General features: G+C 39.7%; 1 protein-coding gene across 1 annotated transcript in view; it reads left to right on the forward strand.

Moving 5' to 3' along the window:
• CDH11 (cadherin 11, type 2, OB-cadherin (osteoblast)) overlaps positions 1 to 18,806 on the forward strand; it is an 80,141-nt gene extending 61,335 nt beyond the window's left edge. Inside the window, exons 5-14 of the mRNA XM_014942404.1 lie at positions 682 to 976; positions 1,763 to 1,882; positions 2,347 to 2,514; positions 5,552 to 5,739; positions 6,455 to 6,708; positions 7,719 to 7,855; positions 8,034 to 8,155; positions 8,919 to 9,036; positions 14,443 to 14,694; positions 15,890 to 18,806. Of these exons, the coding sequence (XP_014797890.1) occupies positions 682 to 976; positions 1,763 to 1,882; positions 2,347 to 2,514; positions 5,552 to 5,739; positions 6,455 to 6,708; positions 7,719 to 7,855; positions 8,034 to 8,155; positions 8,919 to 9,036; positions 14,443 to 14,694; positions 15,890 to 16,386 (2,151 nt within the window). The 3' untranslated portion in view covers positions 16,387 to 18,806. The remainder of the gene's footprint in view (positions 1 to 681; positions 977 to 1,762; positions 1,883 to 2,346; positions 2,515 to 5,551; positions 5,740 to 6,454; positions 6,709 to 7,718; positions 7,856 to 8,033; positions 8,156 to 8,918; positions 9,037 to 14,442; positions 14,695 to 15,889) is intronic.
• Positions 18,807 to 21,416: the final 2,610 nt, after the last annotated feature.

Raw genomic sequence — 21,416 nt, forward strand, 5'->3', positions numbered from 1 at the left:
GCTTAACAGGTACCTCCTCATCCTTTTAAGTTATAATGTGAGGGTCCTTAAAGAAGGAGAGATGAAAATGTTTGCACATGTGTATGTACACACATCCCTGACTGGTATTTTTAGTCTCTTACTGTTTGACACTACCAGAATATAAATACATAAATAAAACAGTATTTGCCACTTTAGAAATGGTCGGCAGGACTGTGTTGACTTAACCCCAGCACAGCAGAGTGGAGAACAGGCTCAGTGACAGCAAATACCATTCTGGCTATTCTGGTTTAACAGTTGATTAGGATTGTGCAATTTGTAGATGTCAATATAAAAATCAAGAACTCTGTAATTTGGTTCAATGTTTCTCTCATTCATCAAAGTGAAGTGTGCCCTGGTTGTGAAAGTCAGAATGCTTAGTAAGCATTTGTTACTTTCATATTAAAGAGGCTGTAAGTAAAAACTAGTTGGCAATGACCGATTGGCTCATTCGTTCCATCCCATCTGTCACTTCACAGCTTTTTACATGCAACCCAGTAGAGTATGAATAGGATGAAGTGCACAAAATCTTGGTAAAAATTGCTCTTTCTTCCAACCAAATTTGTATACAGAACCTGTTATAACTACCTTCTCATGAATTCATAAACACATACGTGACATGTATACCATCTTGTTAAGTTATGTCTGTTTCTCATTTTGTAGCTTCATTCAGATATTGATTCTGGAGATGGAAACATTAAATACATTCTCTCAGGTGAAGGAGCAGGAATCATTTTTGTTATTGATGACAAATCAGGGAACATCCACGCAACAAAGACACTGGACCGGGAGGAGAGAGCTCAGTACACCCTGACGGCACAAGCCGTGGACAGGAACACTAACAGACCCCTGGAGCCCCCTTCGGAATTCATTGTTAAAGTCCAGGATATAAATGACAACCCGCCCGAGTTTCTTCATGAAAACTACCACGCCAATGTGCCAGAGAGATCAAATGTAGGTGAGTACTCAGAAATGCACTTTGGTTCCTGGCCTTATGGAAGATGTTGCTTTGTCAGTACGTGTTGGCTTTGTTTAATTCCTATTGTCTAGAATTTGGGGAAGTAAAATGTACTTCGTGCTCAGCCAGTGACTCAGTCAATTTATCTGATTTGCTGACCAAATGAAACCCCGCTCAGCTACTCACTGTCACGGCTGATGTGTCTGTAGATGGTTCCTAGAACAGGACTATTTCTTCCTAGGAGGAACGTGAGGGTCCCCTGGAATTTATGGAGTGTGAATCCTCTGGGGTAAACATCAATATCATTCCTTTGGCAGCCCCGTGTAATAAAGCTAAGGAGTTACTGCCTCGCTCTCTATTCCATTTTCACGTCCTGTTTGAGCTTGTGTCTGTCCCAGAGATTTTCTACTGCAGTGATTTCTCTGAAACTTACTGAGGAAAACGTAAAAGAAAACTCTATTGTGTGGCTGTCTAACAACAAAAGCAATATAATGCTTAAACTACTGAGAAAGAAAAGCATAATGGTACAGAGTGACTGCTGACTTTTATATCTTCACTGTTTAGAACATAAATCCACATCACAGCTGGTGACAAATCTTTTTGGATCGTATGAGTCTATTCTGTCATATATAAATTGCCAAGTAAATTTTTTCATTTACCAAACCTGGAAATAAAAAAAAAAAAGTTAAGAAATAGTTATGCCGTGACTGAAAGCGTCTCTGCATGGTTCCCACAGACGTGTTTGCTTCTGACTGTATTTCTTCTGTGTTTGCTTTCCATTTTTAGGTACATCAGTTATTCAGGTAACAGCTTCAGACGCTGATGATCCTACCTATGGGAACAGTGCCAAATTGGTGTACAGTATTCTTGAAGGTCAGCCGTACTTCTCGGTGGAAGCTCAAACAGGTATTATTGAGCAGTTTATTTGAGTAGGACCTCATAACTGGAATACATTAAAATGAAGAGCTAAATCTGTTGACTGAGGCAGGGCAGTTGGGTGTATCTGCTGGTGCTTTTGAGCAAAGCTTCCCTCAGTCTCTGGTGATTCCAGCTCAGCGCTTTCGCAGGTCGGTCCCCTGGCATTTGGCAGAGCTGCTGGGTACACACTGGAAAGATTATACTATTTCCTTTGTGATACGGTATGGTAGAAGTGGCAGTTTCTGTGCTGAACTGTAATTCTCCAGGGTTGTTCCATGTTCATCTGTGTTAAATATTTGGGCTACTTCCCTTGCACGGCATGATGCGCAGTGTAGGGAAAGCACAGTCTGCACCATCACTGCAAATACTGCTGTATTTCAATGCAAACTAAAAATGTAGTATCCAATTCTTCACAAAATATAGTGTGTAACATATTTAACTTGTGTTTATAGGAATTATCCGAACTGCCCTTCCCAACATGGACAGAGAAGCTAAGGAGGAGTATCACGTTGTAATACAGGCGAAGGATATGGGAGGACACATGGGAGGCCTCTCAGGGACAACCAAAGTGACAATTACACTGACAGATGTCAATGACAACCCACCAAAGTTCCCACAGAGTAAGTAACCATTAAATCCTTACGTTTACTATTAGTACCCGTATCTGTATAGTATCAGGCATATTCAAAGCTTCAAAAAGCAGTAACTGATGGATTATCGCAGCACACGTGTGAATAGAGAAATAGTATTGACACATTTTTGCTAGTAGCATATAGAGCTTCAGTATCTGGATTATTTGCTTTGTGTTGCAAAATGGGAAGTTTTTTAAGGTCGAGATTAGATTACAAAGATTCCTAATCTTGCACTTCATTTTTGAAACTACTAGAACATGTTCTGTTAGAAATATAGCTGTGGTATGATCAGGAGACATAGTTTGGACTTCTCTGTCAATGGAGAAAGAAGCCCCACTTCTTGAGGCCTCTCTTTTCTGTTAAACCAAATCAGTCAAGAACAGTAGACAATGTACCTTCCCTGCAGCAGGGCTGGGAGGAGCTGGTTTACTTCCTTTTCATAATGACAGTGTGGATGTAAAAGAGACTTTAAAAAAAGCAAATGGCATTTACTTCTCTGCTCAGACCACAGGAACTTTAAGAAATCATTGTGGGGAAATAGGAGGATAAAGCAAAAGTCCCGATGTGCGTTGTGTAGGAGCAGGTTCTTGTGTGCAGTGTGCTGTCCTCACCCAGCCTGTGGGCAGCAGAAAGCTCCCCAGTTAGACTTAGGGTGCTTGAGAGCAGTCTCCCAGTGGCCTCCTGTCGTGCCGTCCAGAACTCCAAGCTCATAGGTGTTTGCAAGCCTAGTTCTGAGAGTCACTTTCAACAAACAAATCCACTGTGGTTTTTGATAAAAATGGACAAAGGAAGGAGATCTACTTGATGTTCTTACACCTGTGCTTCTCAGGCTTGAGGTCTCTTGCTTTTCTGGGCTTCTGATGAAAGTGCTGCAGTCTATTAACAGCTCATGACTACGGCCTTCCTGGTCTTTGAAAGACCTTCAAGTGCCTGAGCATCATTTTTTATTTCACAAAGCCTTTTCATTTTAAGTGTTGATGTTTCATCCTATACTTCTATAAACACTCTCGGTGAATGGTGAACGTCCCCAAGGTTAAAAGTAAAGACTGGACACTGCTCAAGACTTATCTTTACCCTTGCAATACAAACCTAATTTAGTACAATTACCTTTTGAAATTGATGGTTGAAGTGTATGACTGGTGGTCAAATAAGTAATTTTTTATACCTGTGCTATTTACTTTTCACATATAAAATTAATCAGGGCTGACATTAACAGATTCAGTCTTCACAGTTGGGTGGAAGTACATTAATGGGCCCTCACATCTGTTGTGCATCTCCTCTCTGCGTGGGGTGGGTTTGTTTTGGGGAGCAGTCAGCACCAGCACAGCACACCCTGGTTCTCCTCTGAGCCACCGCTGTGACACGGCCATCTCTATCAGCTCTTCTTCCAGTGTCACTTGTGCAAGAGCTGAAATGATACACCCAGTCCCTAAATGTATAAATGTCAACATTTTCTTATATTCTAATAGGAAGTATTGAATCCTAGAAATCGATTCCTCCTGCACACGGCCATCTCTGTCAGCTCTTCTTCCACTGTCACTTGTGCAAGAGCTGAACTGATACACCCAGTCCCTAAATGGATAAATGTCAGCATTTTCTTACATTCTAATAGGAAGTATTGAATCCTAGAAATGTCAGCTTTTACATACCTCACAAACACACCTTTTCACTTCAAATCATAACCTGGGACCCCAGTACGTGGTATTTTGGTAAGCAGCTTATTCACATAATGGATTTTCTTCTACAAATTCAAGCCATTTAACAGAGTGTTTTGGGACAATATTTAAAGTTATCATCAGAAATGTCAAATAGCAGTTACTCCACCTAATCATTCACACCCAACTTAGAACTGTAATTTGCAATGCTTTTTAACTCAAGACCAGGACTTGACCTGTTTATATGAACATCCAAGTGATTGACTTTTTATTCTTCTTTTCCTTTTCCTTTTTTTTTTTTTTTTTTTTTGTTCATTGCTCAAACCCTCAGTGAGTTATGTGCTTAAATTCTGGGGACTTTGTGACTGGAGTTAATGACCTATTTCGATGACATGTGCCAATTGTTTCTGTGGGTAATGAGCCAAGTCCCTTCCTGGTGTAAGTCTCCTGATGCTCCTAGGGTGCTCGTGTAGCAGCAAAGAGTGATTATGGAGGGGGAGATAAATTAGATTATTTTATTTGTTCATGCTTTTTTTCCCCTAATTTATTAATGCTGATGAAGTGGCAGAAAATGCTGACATAGGGTTTGTACATTTAGGATCAGGTTATGTTGTCTGAACTCTGGAGTGGGTTGGGAAAGTCCTGGAATGAGGAGCTTGAGTGCTGCCTGAAGGAGAACTGCTGGAGGGAGAGGTTTCTCCAGGAGTGGGATTGCTCTCCTCTGGTGACCTGACGGCGCAAGGAAAAACCTGTGGCAACACATCTGTGGGATGTTTGGGGATGGTTTTCCTATTGGAGTTTGAGGAGGGAAAGGTGTTTCTTTGTTTGGTATGGAAATCTATACAAATTGGTATTTTTTGCCATGTTAAACTTTCATAACAATCACTACCATAGGTTCACGCTCCAAATTAAAGCCATAGAAAGCCACAGCAGGAAGGTCTTCTCCAATTTGTTGTATGTAATTTGTGGCTCCTGAATGAATGGGCAGAAATGCTTCTGGACTCTATGGAGTTGAAGGTCATATCATGAGTCATGTGAAAGGGAATCTTCTTTCCATGTTTGTAATAACATTTCTGTTATCCTGATGTCACAACACTTTCTGCATTCTGCACGACTGGTTGGCTTTTTAACCCCGCCCTGAACAGAGAGACACAGATGTGAGGAAGAAATTTTGTATAGATTAGCAATGTGTTTTAAGATTTCACAGATGACTTGCTTCTCGGAGCTCTTCATAACCCAACATTCCTTCAGGGGGTTTGAAAATGTAAAAAAATTACTGTGTTTATTTGGAACTTCCAAGTCCAGTGAGTAAATATACAACTGGAGAGCAGCCTGTGTACTGAAGGCAGATGCCTTTGTTGTTGCTCCAGGTGTGTACCAGATGTCCGTGTCGGAAGCAGCTGTCCCGGGAGAGGAAGTAGGAAGGGTGAAGGCCAAAGATCCAGACATTGGGGAAAATGGCTTAGTGGCTTACAGCATCATCGATGGAGATGGCGTGGACATGTTTGAAATCACAACGGATTACGAGACTCAGGAAGGCGTTGTGAAGCTTAAGAAGGTGAGTAACACCTGGTAACATGGGGTATTCTTTGCTGCTGACAGAATAATGGATTACCACCTCAGCTTAAAGTATCAGTACATGCAATTTCACTGACTTTGTTTCTAAAGCTGTGATTAACTGTTAATATTCCATTTCCCCATTACCTGAATTGAAATGGAAGAAAATAACCAAGAAGAATTACATAAATAGTGTACAGTGGATTAATTGCACAAACTAAATGAATTCATTATAAAAAGTCACGGTAAAATACAATGCCATCAGCTTTGTTGTTAATGAAGTTTTGTCCCATGGTGCCCCCTGTAGCAATTCCAGGCACACCCCCACCTCCAGGAATGCCTCCCAGCTTGGGGTAGACCAAGCCTGGTGTTTTGAGGGACTCTTTTCCTGTCCATCACCCTTTTGTGCTACCTGGAACACCGCATGAAGAAAAGGTTAATTTCCCCACTAAAGATGATTTTCTCCGGGATACAGCAAGCAAAGAAGACAAGGACTCTGTTGTGATATTTGGAGTGCTTTCCTGTGCTGCTCCATACGTAGAATGTAGCTCCTTCCCTTTGAGCCTTTATTGTCTTTACATACACACATCTCAGTCCAAGCTTGTTGAGAGATGCTCACATTTGTTTCATGCCATCCAATACCAGGGCACTGCTTACTGCTTTTAACACTCTCCTTTCCCTAACTGTGGAACCCATTGTCATCTTGTTCCTCACAGCTCCTCGATTTTGAAACCAAAAAGTCCTACAGTCTGAAGGTGGAGGCAGCCAATGTCCATATTGATCCCAAGTTCATCAGCAACGGGCCATTCAAGGACACGGTGACGGTGAAGATATCAGTGGAAGATGCTGATGAGCCACCTGTATTTTTAAAGCCCAGTTATATTTTTGAAGTACAAGAGAACGCAGCACCCGGTACCGTGGTTGGGAAGGTACATGCCAAAGACCCCGATGCTGCCAACAGCGCGATCAGGTACGCGTCCTGAGAGCAGGCTGCTGCTTCCTAAGCGTTAGCTTTTAGAATTGTTATGCAAGTTATTAAGATAACGTGCTAGATCTAGCGTAGTAATATTCTAAATTCACCCAGAATATTAATAACTTTAACCATACAGCGTTGGGTTTATGTCTTGTCCCATAAGCTACTGGTTTCTCAAAGCCTGTATCACCAAGAAAGCAAACCGTGGCTCCATCTACCTAAAATATACTTAAGGACGTCTGTGTTAGACTCTATTCTACATTATATTTTCTATGAAATATCCTATGCTGTTATCACAACATGTTTTTTATCAAAAGATAGCAGTAGATGTTAGATCTATGCTCTAGATTAGAGATTAGATTGGGCAAACATTAAGTATTGCTATGACAAGCACATAACGCACCTACTTCCTGCAGCTGTGTTGGGCAGACTACTGTTCGGTTATTTTTGTCTGTCATGTTTTTAGTTTAAATTGAATTATGAAACTCTGTTTTGTGGTATAGTTGACATGTTAAAGAACTGCGAAAATTGCGATTTGTATTAAGCTGTACAACTGCATAGATAATGGATAATATTTAATAATCTGGTATGATCAGTCAACATTCTGAGTAATCCAAAGATCAGAAGGCTTACAAGATCTTCATGATTAGTATGAAACAGAAGAAAATAAAAATATCTCTCTCAGTAGGTATTTTTATCATGTTTTATAAGAGAAGAAGATATGTTGAGAAGAGTATTTTGGGCCTTTAATATAGAGACTTCAAAGAACAATAATTTTTCACTTAGTACAAACATTTTGACGTAATATTTTTTCCAAAAGTAGAAACCAACTGGCTTAATCTCCTTTAAAAAGAACTGCATATCATCCCTTTGATAATGATGTTAAGGGTAACAATAAGTGTACTACTAACATTTATTTTAAAATAATAATGATATGGGACAAATTTGGGTACAAGAAAATACAAAGTCCTTCTTTTATCTAATTACTGACTTGCAATCTTCTTTAGATATTCCATTGATCGTCACACTGACCTTGAAAGATATTTTATGATTAATGCAGAAGATGGCAATATCAAGACGACAAAAGCTCTGGATAGGGAAGAAATTGCTTGGCATAATATCTCTGTCTTTGCAGTTGAAGTCCGTAAGTATTTCACTGAGATATTTTATAATCAGTGGTATAAATTGTGTAGCCTTCTAATTGTCTCCATTTGATAAGCTACGAGCTGGTTTCATTTTCACCTAAAAACACAGCTGGGATTTTGTTTGTTTTGAGGGGTTTTCCCACTTGGGGTTCACTGTGGGTTTGCTTACTCCCACAGACAAACAACACCAGGAAGCCAAAGTTCCAGTTGCAATTAAGGTCGTTGACGTCAACGACAACGCTCCCAAATTTGCCGCAGCCTACGAAGCCTTTGTCTGTGAGAACGCCCGGAGCAATCAGGTACCTCTGTGCCCACCACCTTCCTCCTTCAGGGGGTTAGACCAGTTTTGTGTTGGCAGCTCCAGTGAGTGATAGGAAATGAATGTTTATTTTGACATTTTAGCCAAAATGCCAGGAGCACACAGAAGGGTGCTTTCCTGTTTTATGTTATTTTGTTTTATTTCGAATTGCTATCAAGGGTTATAGATCCAGTGCTTTGTGCACTGAGTAAGACCTTGGGTACCCACCACCACATGGGCAATGAAGCTGTTTGGGAGCAGCTTTCCCACGTAGAAGCCTTTTTTGGATATTGGGCATCTTACTGGAGGAATCCCAGTACAGTGCTTGGAGGGTTTAGGCTATAGATTTAGGCCTGAACCATCTGTGAGGAAGAGGGGGTTAGAATCAGATAAATCATCTGCACTTTGGGAGTCAGTTGAGCGTTTTGGAAAGGACATTGTGCCAACTCCCTCTGAGCTGCTGAATTTTCTGCATAATTTTATTTAGTCTACCAAGTTATCATTAGCACATACTTCTATACAGGAATGTCTATACTGGTGTACGCTTTCCCATCTATAATTCTGTGTTAAATGTACTATCAAATAAAGATTGCCTGTTCTAGCTTTGAGTCTGCTTTGTGTTTATAATTGCATATATTTGTTGAGGTATTTGGGGGGGTTCTGCTATTTCAAAATGCTTTGTATTCAAGGGATTTCTCAGAATGTTTAGATGTGATGTAACCAGAGACGGAGCTGTTTGTTTACAGAGTACTTTTCTTTTGCAGCAATTTATTACAATTAGTGCTGATGACAAGGATGACTCGGCCAATGGACCAAGATTTATCTTCAGTTTACCACCTGAAATTATTCATAATCCAAATTTTACACTCCGAGACAACAGAGGTTTGTGTGAAGATTCCCTCTATAATAGTGTCCAAAGAAATGACAAAGGAAAACTAATGGCCAACTTAATGTCATGCAACAGCCTTTTCATTAACTTGGACAGAGTGTCTGTTTTCCAGAGATTTAGGAGAGGGAAGCAGAAAAAATACAGCTTGAAATACAGGGATGTTCTTGAAATAACATAATATTTGTTAACACACTTTCATTTTCTTGAATATATATTTTAAATTACATAATAATACCCTACGTGAAAATCCACTGCCATTTTATCTCCCAGGAAGAGGGTAAACAACACTGACAAAAGCTTTCACTAAATGCAATTGGCAGATCTCCTTGATTTAGAGAAAACTTACCTGCTAAGCTAAAATTAGCCGAGGCAGGAAAATTGCTGGCTTGCTTGTCTTTGTTCACCTTTCAGGGACCAGATTCCTAATGGGGTAAAATCACTGCTGCACACACCTTCGGGGGGAAACACACCCAGGTGGAGTGTGTGTCAGGATACGGGTGTCCTCATCCCTTTGCCAGTTTTCTGTTGGTGAAAAAAAAAGACAGATTGAGTGATAAGAAATATTATATATTATTATATTATTCTATTATTAGTATTATAGAAATATATTATTTATTTAATTATAATCAATGTGATATTCTCATTCAACGTTCATTTGTTATTTTCCTGCAGAGGGAACAAAGTGGTTGAGCTTCTAAGAAATTGATTTTAATTAGCAAGTTTTAATGTTTGAAGGAAAACTTGAATGTTTTCTGAAATGTAAAACTCTGTTGAATTGGTTTAAATAATGAATCCAAAGGATTTCTTCCAGGCTGCCAGACGTACAAAAGGCAACGTAACCCAGAGATGTGGTTTCAGTAACACCTCCTTGCTCTCCAGTGTTGGGCTGTGGTACACTTTGTATCTCTATCCCACCTGACGTGAGGGCAATTATCATCAGAGTTCCCAAACAAAATTTCTGTTATTCTTGAGGGATCAAAGTAATACTGTTGCCTAGTGCTTGACACTTGTACATACACAAGCGATTCATAAAGGATCCAGTGGAGGGGGGATACTTTTATTCTCTTTAAAGCAGTAAAACACATTTTATTAAAAATTGATGAATATATTTTTAGAGAGAAGTAAATAAAAATGTATTCTTTGCCTGAGGCCCTGAGGCCAAGTTTCTCTTTAAAAGATATTTTATGGTCAAACTGAAAATGGATTAGATTTTCTAATCTAACAGAGGAAGCACAGGTCAGAATTGAGATGCTGTGATAACGCTGCAGGCAAAGAAATGGTGTTATGGCTCCTGACTCCAGCCCATTCCATTAATCCTTCATTTCCATATGCAGCAAATTCATTCTTATTTTTAATGACAAATATACCCAGATAAGAAGGCTTTCTAATGGAAGTGATGATGTACCTGACAACATTGCAAAAGGTTATTTCAACAAGACAGTATTTAAGGATTTAGTTGTCCTGTGTAATTTTGTGTTTAGGAAATGAATAGTGTCATGGAATCCATCAGTTTCCATCCTGTCTTTCCCTCATATTTGTAGAATCCTCAGTGCAGTGATGTTAATGCAGTTAATTTTACTATCTCTGTTTTTTTAAGAAGTTATAGTAGAGAGCAAAGTGAAAAAGTTAAAATTCTATGTGTTTGTTTTTTTAAGAAGTTATAGTAAAGAGCAAAGTGAAAAAGTTAAAATTCTATGTACTTCCATATAAGGAAAACTTCTCAGAGTGAGTTACCATTTGCAAGTCAAATAATTTACACGATCATTTATAATTTCTTTTTTTCACTTGTAAATCTGAGGAGTCTATAAACCATGCCACCACTTTCAGAGGGAATTGCTAGTTTTAAAGAAAAATGGCTTTATTAACTGTGGAGAACAGTTAATGAAAACCGCAATGTTTGGGTCTATTACAGAACTTTAAAGTGAATACAGTCCCATAATTATCATTTAATAGAGTTTCTTTCTACCAACTCCTAAAAGTAATCACATACTGCAGTAATCCAAAAAAACCTAATCACATTCTACATCCTATTAATAGCCTACTGCGTTACCAAGTTTTTCAGCTGAGACTATCTTCCATAGAAAACATGAGATAATGGCTTATCACACGCTGGGATAAAATACTGAATTACTTTTGCGCTGTTTACTTACATTATAGCACGTAAATAAACAGCCTGTGTTTGCCCAGCCTCGGCTCAGTTCTACTCCCACTGAAGTCAGAGCTTCAAAAAGAGCAGTAGAGGCTCACGACGCTTCCCAGCAGAGAGATGGGGTTTTAGAAAATGATTTCAGACAACTGGACCCCTGAAATTGTTTAGGTTGCTTGCTCAATTTATACAACTGGACCCCTGAAATTATTTAGGTTTCTTGCTGAATCAGCACTCACATTCTGATCTGGAATCATGAAATGGTTTGGGTTGGCAGGGACCAAATAGTTTAGCAAATCAGGGCTTTATGAAGAATGGAATTCTATTTGTTCCTCCACTTAAATCAGTGACTACAATCCACTGCTTTAGTAGAAACATGTCCTCTGGCTCTCAATTTCAGACCTCTTAATGAAGGAAATTTGAATCATATGAACATATTCCAGAGTTAAGGGAATTTTTTCATGGGTTATACATGTTAACAACCCCCCAAAATCTAAGACCATGGGCAGGGACACCATCCACAGTCAGCTGCTTTACTCTAGAATCCTCCTTACACAATATACATGTTAACAACCCCCCAAAATCTAAGGTGCATTTGCCTGTATTTAGAAGAGAAATTGGAAAAGCATCAATAAGATCATCAGAGTAAATAAAAGATGAAAATCAAAGGTCAGGAAGATCACTCTAAATATCACCATAAAGTAATTGTGAAGATTTCATGGAGGCTATAGGTAATCTTCACTTTTGCATACTGGAAATCCCAGACAATAAGAGCTGGAAAAATGAGAGCTTACCTATTTTCCTGGGTGGTGTTGAGATGGCTTTTTTCTTCCTTCTGTCTCGTGTTACCCCCGTTGTGTTCGTTGGGACCGTCAGTCAAGGAGCCCCCATATGTGTTAAGTGATAGTTTTAAGCTGGTATTGACATTTAACTTCTGTTCCTTGGCTTACAAAATGCCATTATACCTGGATTACAGTTATACTCCTGGGACTTGGAAATAATGAAAAAGCAAGGATGAGAATATTAGCCAGGATTATATGTTATCTTTTATCTCAGTAAAAGAGGTTTTTTTCTCTTATGTATATTAAGTTTCTTCTAATGTGAGAAATGAACATAAATAGGAAAAAAAGAGTTTAAAAAACGATCTTTTAGGTTTGATAATGTGATACTCCTTTTTTAACCTTTAGCCAGGCATGTAGACTGGATTTCTCTTTTAACAAAAAAAATTAAAGCAGAAATCACTTCAAGTTAAACCATATAAATCAGCTGTTGGATCAAATTCAGGCTTAGTGTAATGTAATTGTCTGCAGTGGAATTGGCCAGGCTGTGTAACAACTGAGTAATTTGCCATCCTTATCTTATTTCTACTTAGGAGTAGTATCTCAGCTGCCAGAACTCAAGAAAAATACAATGATGCAATACAATATAATATAATAAGCAATGCGTAGCCCCCAGACTAAATACACCAATATACGATACGGCTGGTGTTTCCTTCCCTGTCGCCCGCGCAGCCTCCAGGCACTCCTAGCTCAGCCCACTAGTAATGGTCATATTTTTTGCCACAAGAATAATCTGTCCTATTGTGATTTTTCATTTAATAGAGCACATCCTTGTTCTTATATTGAAGAAATGAATTATTAAATGCATTTTAGAGAACCCTGTGGAATAGTTTTAGTCTATATCAATATATATTAGTTCAAGTATTAGTTGATAGGTTAATAGATACTAGATATTACATTTCTATTTATACCAAATCGTTACTAGCCCATTAATTTAGAGTCCTAAAATAAGATTCCTATCACACAGACACGGATGTCACTAAGGTCCTTTAAAAAATTGTGCTACAAAGCCTGGCTGGGCAGATGTGGCATGTAAACATTGAGGAGGTTAGAAGGACTCTGAAGAGAGACAAAGGGTACCTCCAAAAACCACAAGCAATAAATAATCAGATCTTTATCGGCTTCTCTGTCCTTAGCAAATATGACCATCACGTAAAGGAGAAGGTAACAAACTGCTTTCTATCCTGACATTATTTTTGTGAGATTTCAGTGTCAGAAAGACTAGAGCTGTGTCACGCCGAGGTGACCACGCTGGGCATCAGGTGTGGTGGGCCTGGCAGGAGAGGTGCACCTATGGGGAGGGGAATTCATTTGGCACATGATGAACAGATCCTAGGACAGTCCTCACAACAATTCCATCCCTTCCAGTGTGATCTGGTGGGAGAGCCAGGGCCCTGGTGCAAACATCCCTCTCATCCCATGAACTCACCTGTGCCCACCAAACCTGGGGGCAGTTTCAGACCTTGTCCTCCATCAGGGGTGCTGCCTGCACGGGTGGGTAACGTAAGGCAAGAATCCTTCTCTTTCGGTATAATTTATTCACAAACTTTCATGGAAATGGCAGTGATTAGATCATTAAGAGAGGTTTTATGATTTGCATTATTAAATGCTGGAATTTATGCTGACTCTTCAACAGGGAGATGATTAATTGTCTGCAGTGCCCCGAGGCCATAGTAACACGGGTTCTGTTGGAGGTGAGCAGCCCTCCCTTAGCAGATAAAAAGACCATTCTTTTCAGCTTTTTCCCTTTCCACTATATAGTTTAAAATAAAAGAAAAGGTTGCGTGAAGTACATTCTCATCCTAAACTAATTTTTGAAGGTCTGAAAAACCATGGATACGATTGCTTCATTTTATTTACTTCAGGACATGTACAATTTTATAAACTTTGGTGCAATCTGTGATCTGAGGAACCAGGAGCACAATAAAGAACCGCTGTTGGTGTTTCCTCACCTTTGTCACCTTTGAGTTGGAAGCACTGTCCGTTTCGTCCCACCGTTTCGTGTCCCACGCTTCCCTTTCCAATGCCTTGGTGGCAGGAGGTGTGAAGGAGTCTCCAAAATGACCTTCTGCGCAAAAAAGGCAGTTGGGGCTCCATCCTGTGCCCCAGGAGCCCCATGGCCAGCACCTGCTCAGTGAGAACAACGGGAAATAGTGTTAGAACAAGGCTGTGAACTCTTCCCCACAGCCATGTAATTCCAAACCTGCCCAGACACACTGTGCACGTGTGGGCAAGCTTTCTCAATTCTGGTTTGGGTGAAAAAACAGGTTTTTATAAAATACTTTGGTATTGGTACAAATAACACTAAAGCATCTGCAAATTCAGAGCCATTGTAGCAAGATGCATTTTTCCAATATTTACTAAGCGGATGACTTTGTGGAAAAAAATAATGATGACTCTCTCTCTTTAAACAGATAACACAGCGAGCGTTCTTGTCAGACGTGAAGGTTTCAGTCGCCAAAAGCAAGATTTGTACCTTCTTCCCATTGTGATCAGCGACGGGGGCCTCCCCCCCATGAGCAGCACCAACACCCTCACCATTCGCGTCTGCGGCTGCGACACCAACGGCTCCCTACTCTCCTGCAACGCCGAGGCCTACGTCCTCAACGCCGGGCTCAGCACCGGGGCGCTGGTCGCCATCCTGGCCTGCATTGTCATCCTGTTAGGTAAAAAAAAAAAAAAAAAAAAAAAAAAAAAAAAGATAAAACCTACCGATAGCGTTTCCATCCAACCTTGTAGATCCCGTAAATATTCTGTGAATTTTTTTTTTTTTTTTTTTTTTTTTGCATTTTCTTCCTGTTAGGAAAAAAAAAAAAAAAAAAAAAAAAAGTTATTTGCTTACTACTCTTCACTTCTTTGTGTTAAAAAACTTACCTTGCCTTCAGCTCCAAGGTGGATAAATTAATCTTTAATTCCTTAGCTTTTATTTTCAGAGGTGGTACTGATTTGCCTGGCTGGAATGCAGTATGTGATAACTGCAATAGCAAACACCGAGGTGTTTGCTAACACCAATAATAATAATAGCAATATTATTATTAACACCAATAGCAGCAAACACCAAGTCGACGTGGGCGCAGAGAACGTCCTTTGGTGGCCTCCTATCAGTTAGTTGGGGGGCACTGTCTAAAGGAGGTCACAACACACAGTTGTAGGTTTTGTGATCTCCCCTGGCTGAGAGGTTCCTGACTGAGGTCAGTTGGGATCAATGGCTCTGCCAGCTCCTTCCCTCAGACTCCCCTTGCAGTGAAGACAAACAAATGGCTCCAAAGACCTGCTCTTAAGAGAGTGCTGTAAAACATTTCCTGATGATTCAAAAATATTTATATAAGATGTTTTAATTTGCCCATAGTAATTTATAGTCTTTCTTTATGTATTTTAAAGTTACTTTATAGAAATTTGAAGTGAGAAGAAAGTGAACGACAAAGGCATGTGTTTTGAGGTCTTGCTTAAAAATAATTCCATTTTCATGGAAATAAAATATGGAATTAGAGTTGAGCTTTGGCACACGGGAGAGAGCAAAGACTCCTCTTTGCCGTGTTGCAGACAGACGTGATTGGGCTGCTCAAAGGCAGGGCCACAGCCTTCATGCAGCACTGGGGGCCCACAAATGAATTAGTCTTGCAGTAATGAGCAATTAGTAGGAGCAGTGGCATTCAGCCCAAACAAAAAAACCTCAAACCAGTATGTTCAGGTCCGTGTACAAACATCAGTGTTTTTCCCCAGCCAGGTACACTAAAAATGCAGATGTTTGCAAAAATGAACTGCAGCACAAAAACTGAGGTTTCAGTGAATACAATAATCTATTTATAAAGCAGCTACTGTTTGAGAGTGCTAACTGGCCTTTTTTTTTTTCCTCTTTAGTCATTGTAGTGTTGTTTGTAACACTGAAAAGGCAGAAAAAAGAACCTCTGATTGTTTTTGAAGAAGAAGACGTCCGAGAGAACATTATTACTTACGACGATGAGGGTGGTGGAGAGGAAGACACTGAAGCCTTTGACATAGCCACTCTGCAGAACCCCGATGGCATCAATGGGTTCATTCCCCGCAAGGACATCAAGCCCGAGTACCAGTACATGCCCAGACCGGGGCTCCGGCCAGCGCCCAACAGCGTGGATGTTGATGATTTCATCAACACCAGGATACAGGAGGCTGATAACGATCCCACGGCCCCTCCCTATGACTCTATCCAGATCTATGGCTACGAGGGCAGAGGCTCAGTGGCTGGGTCACTCAGCTCCTTAGAGTCAGCCACCACAGATTCTGACTTGGACTACGACTATCTACAAAATTGGGGACCTCGTTTTAAGAAACTTGCAGACTTGTATGGCTCCAAAGACACTTTCGATGACGATTCTTAACAATAAAGTTTAAGATTTGGCCTTAAGAACTGTGTCCCATGTTCTGAAGAATCCAGAAGAAATGTAAGCAGGTATTTTTTTAAAAATCAAGACAAAATCTCACTTAAACATTTAAGTTTGACAGAGAGGATTCCTTTGATAAAAAAGGACATAAAAGGGGTAAATACTGTGAAGTACCTTTTCCTACAAAAGGCAAATATGGAAGTTGGCTGCCAACTTCACTAGAGGAAAAAAACCCACTTAAGAAATACAAAATATTTAAATGAAGGAAAATGCTAAAAGCGAACCTACAAATAAGGGAAATCTTTTATGTATTATGAACATCTAAATCTTTTATGTCAAAGAAGCTTCCACAAATTAGAAAAGATAACAGTTCTGAGCTGTAATTTCGCCTTAAACTATGGACACTCTATATGGTAGTGCATTTTTAAACTTGAAATATATAATATTCAGCCAGCTTAAACCCATATGATGTATGTACAGTACAATGTACAATTATTATGTCTCTTGAGCATCAAACTTGTTACTGCTGATTCTTGTAAATCTTTTTGCTTATACTTTCATCTTGAACTAATACGTGCCAGATATAAAAACTCTGTCTTGTTGCAGTGGGAGGCGCCCTATTTCTATGTCATTTTTAATGTATCTATTTGTACAATTTTAAAATTCTTATTTTAGTATACATACAAATATCAGTATTCTGACATGTAAGAAATGTTACAGCATCACACTTATATTTTATGAACATTGTACTGTTGCTTTAATATGTGCTTCAATATAAGAAGCAGACTTTGAAATAAACTGATTCTTTTTTAATTCTTGTTCTGGTTATTAAGCATATAAGGAAAAACATAGTGTTTCTAATGTCCCATTTATAGTTCTGACTAATTTACTACAATTGTGACCTTTTAATAGCCTTATTTATTATGTGTTTGTAGTTGGTTTGTTGCCTTGTTAAGTGATTATTTAAAAATCAAGTACATTTTACAAATGTTTTTTAGATTAAAAAAAAATGTAACGTCTGGTGAACATTTTGTACCCTCTCTATCTACAGCTTGTGGCTGCTCCCAGAACACAGTAATAATCTCCATATAATACTACTGTGTTTTCTGGATTAAATTAAGTGTAATACTTCTCAGTATTTCCCATGTAATATGCATTTATCTTATATCTTAGAAATTCCAGAGGTTTCAGGAATGACTTTGTAAGTGGCCAGGAGTACTCTGTACTTACAATTTACTCCAGGCTTGTGAATTTCCCTGTCTGTGCTAAGCTTCTGCGGGTTCTAGAGACTTAAATCTGACCCAGTTTAGCTGTAAGTTCCCTAAAGACTGTTCTACCTGACAATTACCTTACCTGAGTAGTAATTAAGATTCTGGCACTTACTTTTTTTTTTTCTTTTGATTTTTTTTTGGCGTTTACTGCAGTAGAATAGCATCGTCTACTGATAGGAAGACATTTTAATTTGTGATGACAGAAATACAGAGTGCTTTCAGAGTTGTCCTTTGTAATGTATGTTTTTAATCGAAAAATGATCTATAACTTTTTTTATATTAGTTCAGAATGAGCAAGGGATTGGAATACATTCCACGCATCGACATTTTCAGCATCTGTGTACAGCTGTACTTCTGCTAAATTTAATATAGTTTGCTGTTTAGGGTCAGAGATCAGCAGCTGCAATATGGGAAGAGGCAATAAATAGAAATGATATACATTTTTCTACGGTTCATTTTACAGTCCCTGTCCTTCATTTGCAGTCAGGTTCCAAACTGCCTGATCCGAGAGGAAATCTGATTTGTTGGTGTATTGCTTTTCTGAAGACCCCCCATATATGTAGTTAGATTAAAATTTAACTCGTTAAAATTATGAATGACGTTTCAGCTCTATATTCATAACATATTCACGTGTCCCATTATATCCCTATGTTTTATAAGGCACAGTTTGCTAAATCAGCAGATTTGCTCTACAATGTTTAATGTAATATTTCACTTTATTATAGCTGTATGCATTCTATATAATTCTATAGTTTATTATTAACTTGGTTCAAATTTCTTTGGTTGTTGATTTTTCTCTGTTTATAATCCAAAGAATATTTTGCTAGATTTGCACATTTCTCCATTATAAATTTAAATAAACATTAAGAAATGAAATGAGTATCAATTTACAAATTAACAAGTGGAAATAAAGTAAAAAGAAAAAAAAGTCATTTGTAGGACTCCATCCTCATTGATGCTATCTGGGTTTATTTCAGTATTGAGCAAGTTTTAGAGTTAATAACTGCATTTTCTACATTTTTATGTTTAATTTTTAAGAAGGACATTGTCAACTACCTTTTTTAATAGTTTTAAATGCTTTGAGTTTTAGTCTCTATTGTTTGTAGCACTCTCGTAGATGCTTGGAAATAAATTTTCTTTCCCTGCTGGTTTTGTCCTTTTTCATTTGATTATTTTTGCCGTTTCCCAGCAAATATGTACTTATCGTAGCGCTTTATTAAGTTAAGTTAGTCTGGCTTCTCTCAGCCAACACTACCTCTGAAATGCTGGGAATTACACTCATCAGGTGCCCCTGACACCAGCCTGTGTTGGCCTTTATTCCTGTTAAACTTCCTGGGAGTGTTGCCACCAGCCCAGCGCCGCCGCGCGGGGTTGGAGTTTGTCGCGTTGTTCCCCAGGAAGGGATTTGGTTGCAGGAGTTATTTTAGCACAGTCTCTCTCGCTCTCCTGACACAGCTCGGGGATGGACGGAGCCTCACGGCCGGGGAAGGCAACCCAAAGATTAATTACGACTTCAGCAGGTTTGAAGACAAACCCTAATTAAAAGGAGCATCACCACGCCTCAACCAGGTAAGGCAAGGGACAGAACCAAGCACAGATGATGTTTTAGCCTCTGAAGTCCTGCCTGAGACAACATTTGGACATCATTTGGAGGGAGGGACACAGCAAAACCCCTCCAAACACCCTCAGTAACCAACAGCGTGGCCATCGTCACCAGGAGGGATGCAAGGAGGGACACAGCAAAACCCCTCCCTAACTAACAGCGTGGCCATCGTCACCAGGAGGGATGGTTATTTGAGCGCTGAGCATGCTCCTGTTGGCAAAAACAGGTGACCAGAAAACTCACATCTGAGCAAGGCTGATGGCCCTCCCTCCTGCCTCACCTACATCCACAGCTCTTCTGTACCCGGCTGCTCTCCTCCCTGGCAAGAAGCAATTAGGTATGCAAGCTCTGTGCTGGTTGCTAAGGAAACTCCTGAAACTTCCCCTGATAGGGAAGAGGAGGGTTTGGTTGGGGTTTGTCAGATCACCTCTGGCATGTTCTTGCCGTTATGTCAAGTGGGTTTTGACGCCCGTTATGTCAAGGGGTTCAAGCTTGTGAGCCACCACCAGCTACATCATCTGGTGCAAGACCGTGCCTCAAGCCGATACGGCCACAGATGAGAAAGGCTTTTAAATAATGTCCCTATTTTCTTGGCTCCATGTTGCTGACTGACCAACAAAATGCTGAATTTTACCATGTTGGTGCTGGGAAGCTTACAGGAAAAGTGAAGAATGAGAATTTGAATCAAGCTGACTAAGAGGCAGCCTTAGCCTTTTGGGACCCAAAAGCCTCCATGTTGCTGACTGACCAACAAAATGCTGAATTTTACCATGTTGGTGCTGGGAAGCTTACAGGAAAAGTGAAGAATGAGAATTTGAATCAAGCTGACTAAGAGGCAGCCTTAGCCTTTTGGGACCCAAAAGCCTGGAATTCTTTTATGACTTCCCCATCCAGCAGAATTCTCAGCATTATGTGTTTTTGATGAAAGACTCAGTTAAAAAAAAAAAAAGAAACTGATCTAGGTAGCCCCTGTGCAGAGTTACACTTTGGTGAGTGACTGAAACACTGAGCTACTGTAACCAAAGCTGAGGTTAAAAAAGACCAAAGAAACTGATCTAGGTAGCCCTGTGCAGATCTGCACTTTGGTGAGTGATTGAAACACTGAGCTACTGTAACCAAAGCTGAACAATCACCACCAGAATCACATTCTGTATGAAAAAACCACACAAATACACAGTAGAAAGGAATGGCTCGGGTAAGGGACCGAGTGAGCGTGTCAGAATGAGTTTGTCAGAGGGAGGTCTCCGGAGCCTTGCTATTGTCTTCACTAATTTGGGCTGAGACTGGGGATAGACCAGTGTGACCCAGTTCCATGCCCAGGCATGCTAGTCACCAAGTTTGCTATTATTTCATGTCACTCATCTCAGCATTTGCAAGGAGACTGTCTCAGACCCTTGAGTGACCGAACTGGGATGGCTATGAATACCCAAGGCACAAGAACAATATTAATCAACAACTCTGAAGTCTTCTCAACTGAGATCTATAGATTTGTACTCACTTGGAAAATGTGCTGCTTGTAGCTCTCCACAAAGTCCTGGGCCTTGTTTCCAAAATCAGATCTTCTGCCATCTCACAGCAGAGCAGAGAAGTGCTGACACTAGATAGAGGAAAAAAAATAAAATAATAAATCACTCCATGGTTTTTTTTTTTAAAGCTCTTCCCTGAATTTTAAGACATGCTTAGCATTTTTTGTGGTTAGCGAAAGAGACTCAGCCTTTGTGGTTGCTTTGGACTGAGGTTACTGATTGCTTTTCAGTATTTTTTTTTTTTTTTGAAACAAGTGAAAAACATGTTTATTTTAATTGACCAAATCCATATGCTGCTCTCCAGGCCTCCCTGCAAGTGAAGGCTTTATTTTGTTGTTGTTGTTGTCGTCGTTTTCTTCTTTTCCAACCTAATTCATTCCATGACTCCGTGACTCACCACTTTGGCTGCCAAGACACTTCTCCTCCCGCTCTATCACCATCAGGCCTTGCAGAGCTGCTTTATAAACACGAGGCGCTGCTGTATTGTTCCCTGGGATACTTGGAGCCCTTAAGAGGGCCAGGAGGGTGGTGTGGGTTTTTTTATTTTATTTTATTTTGGCACTCGGATGCTTTCACTTCCACAAGTACAAAACCTGGCTTTCCCTGTTCACGTGCTGTGCTCAGTGC

Source organism: Calidris pugnax, unplaced genomic scaffold, assembly GCF_001431845.1.
Source record: "Calidris pugnax isolate Ruff unplaced genomic scaffold, ASM143184v1 scaffold28, whole genome shotgun sequence".
NCBI classification, from domain to species: Eukaryota; Metazoa; Chordata; class Aves; order Charadriiformes; family Scolopacidae; genus Calidris; species Calidris pugnax.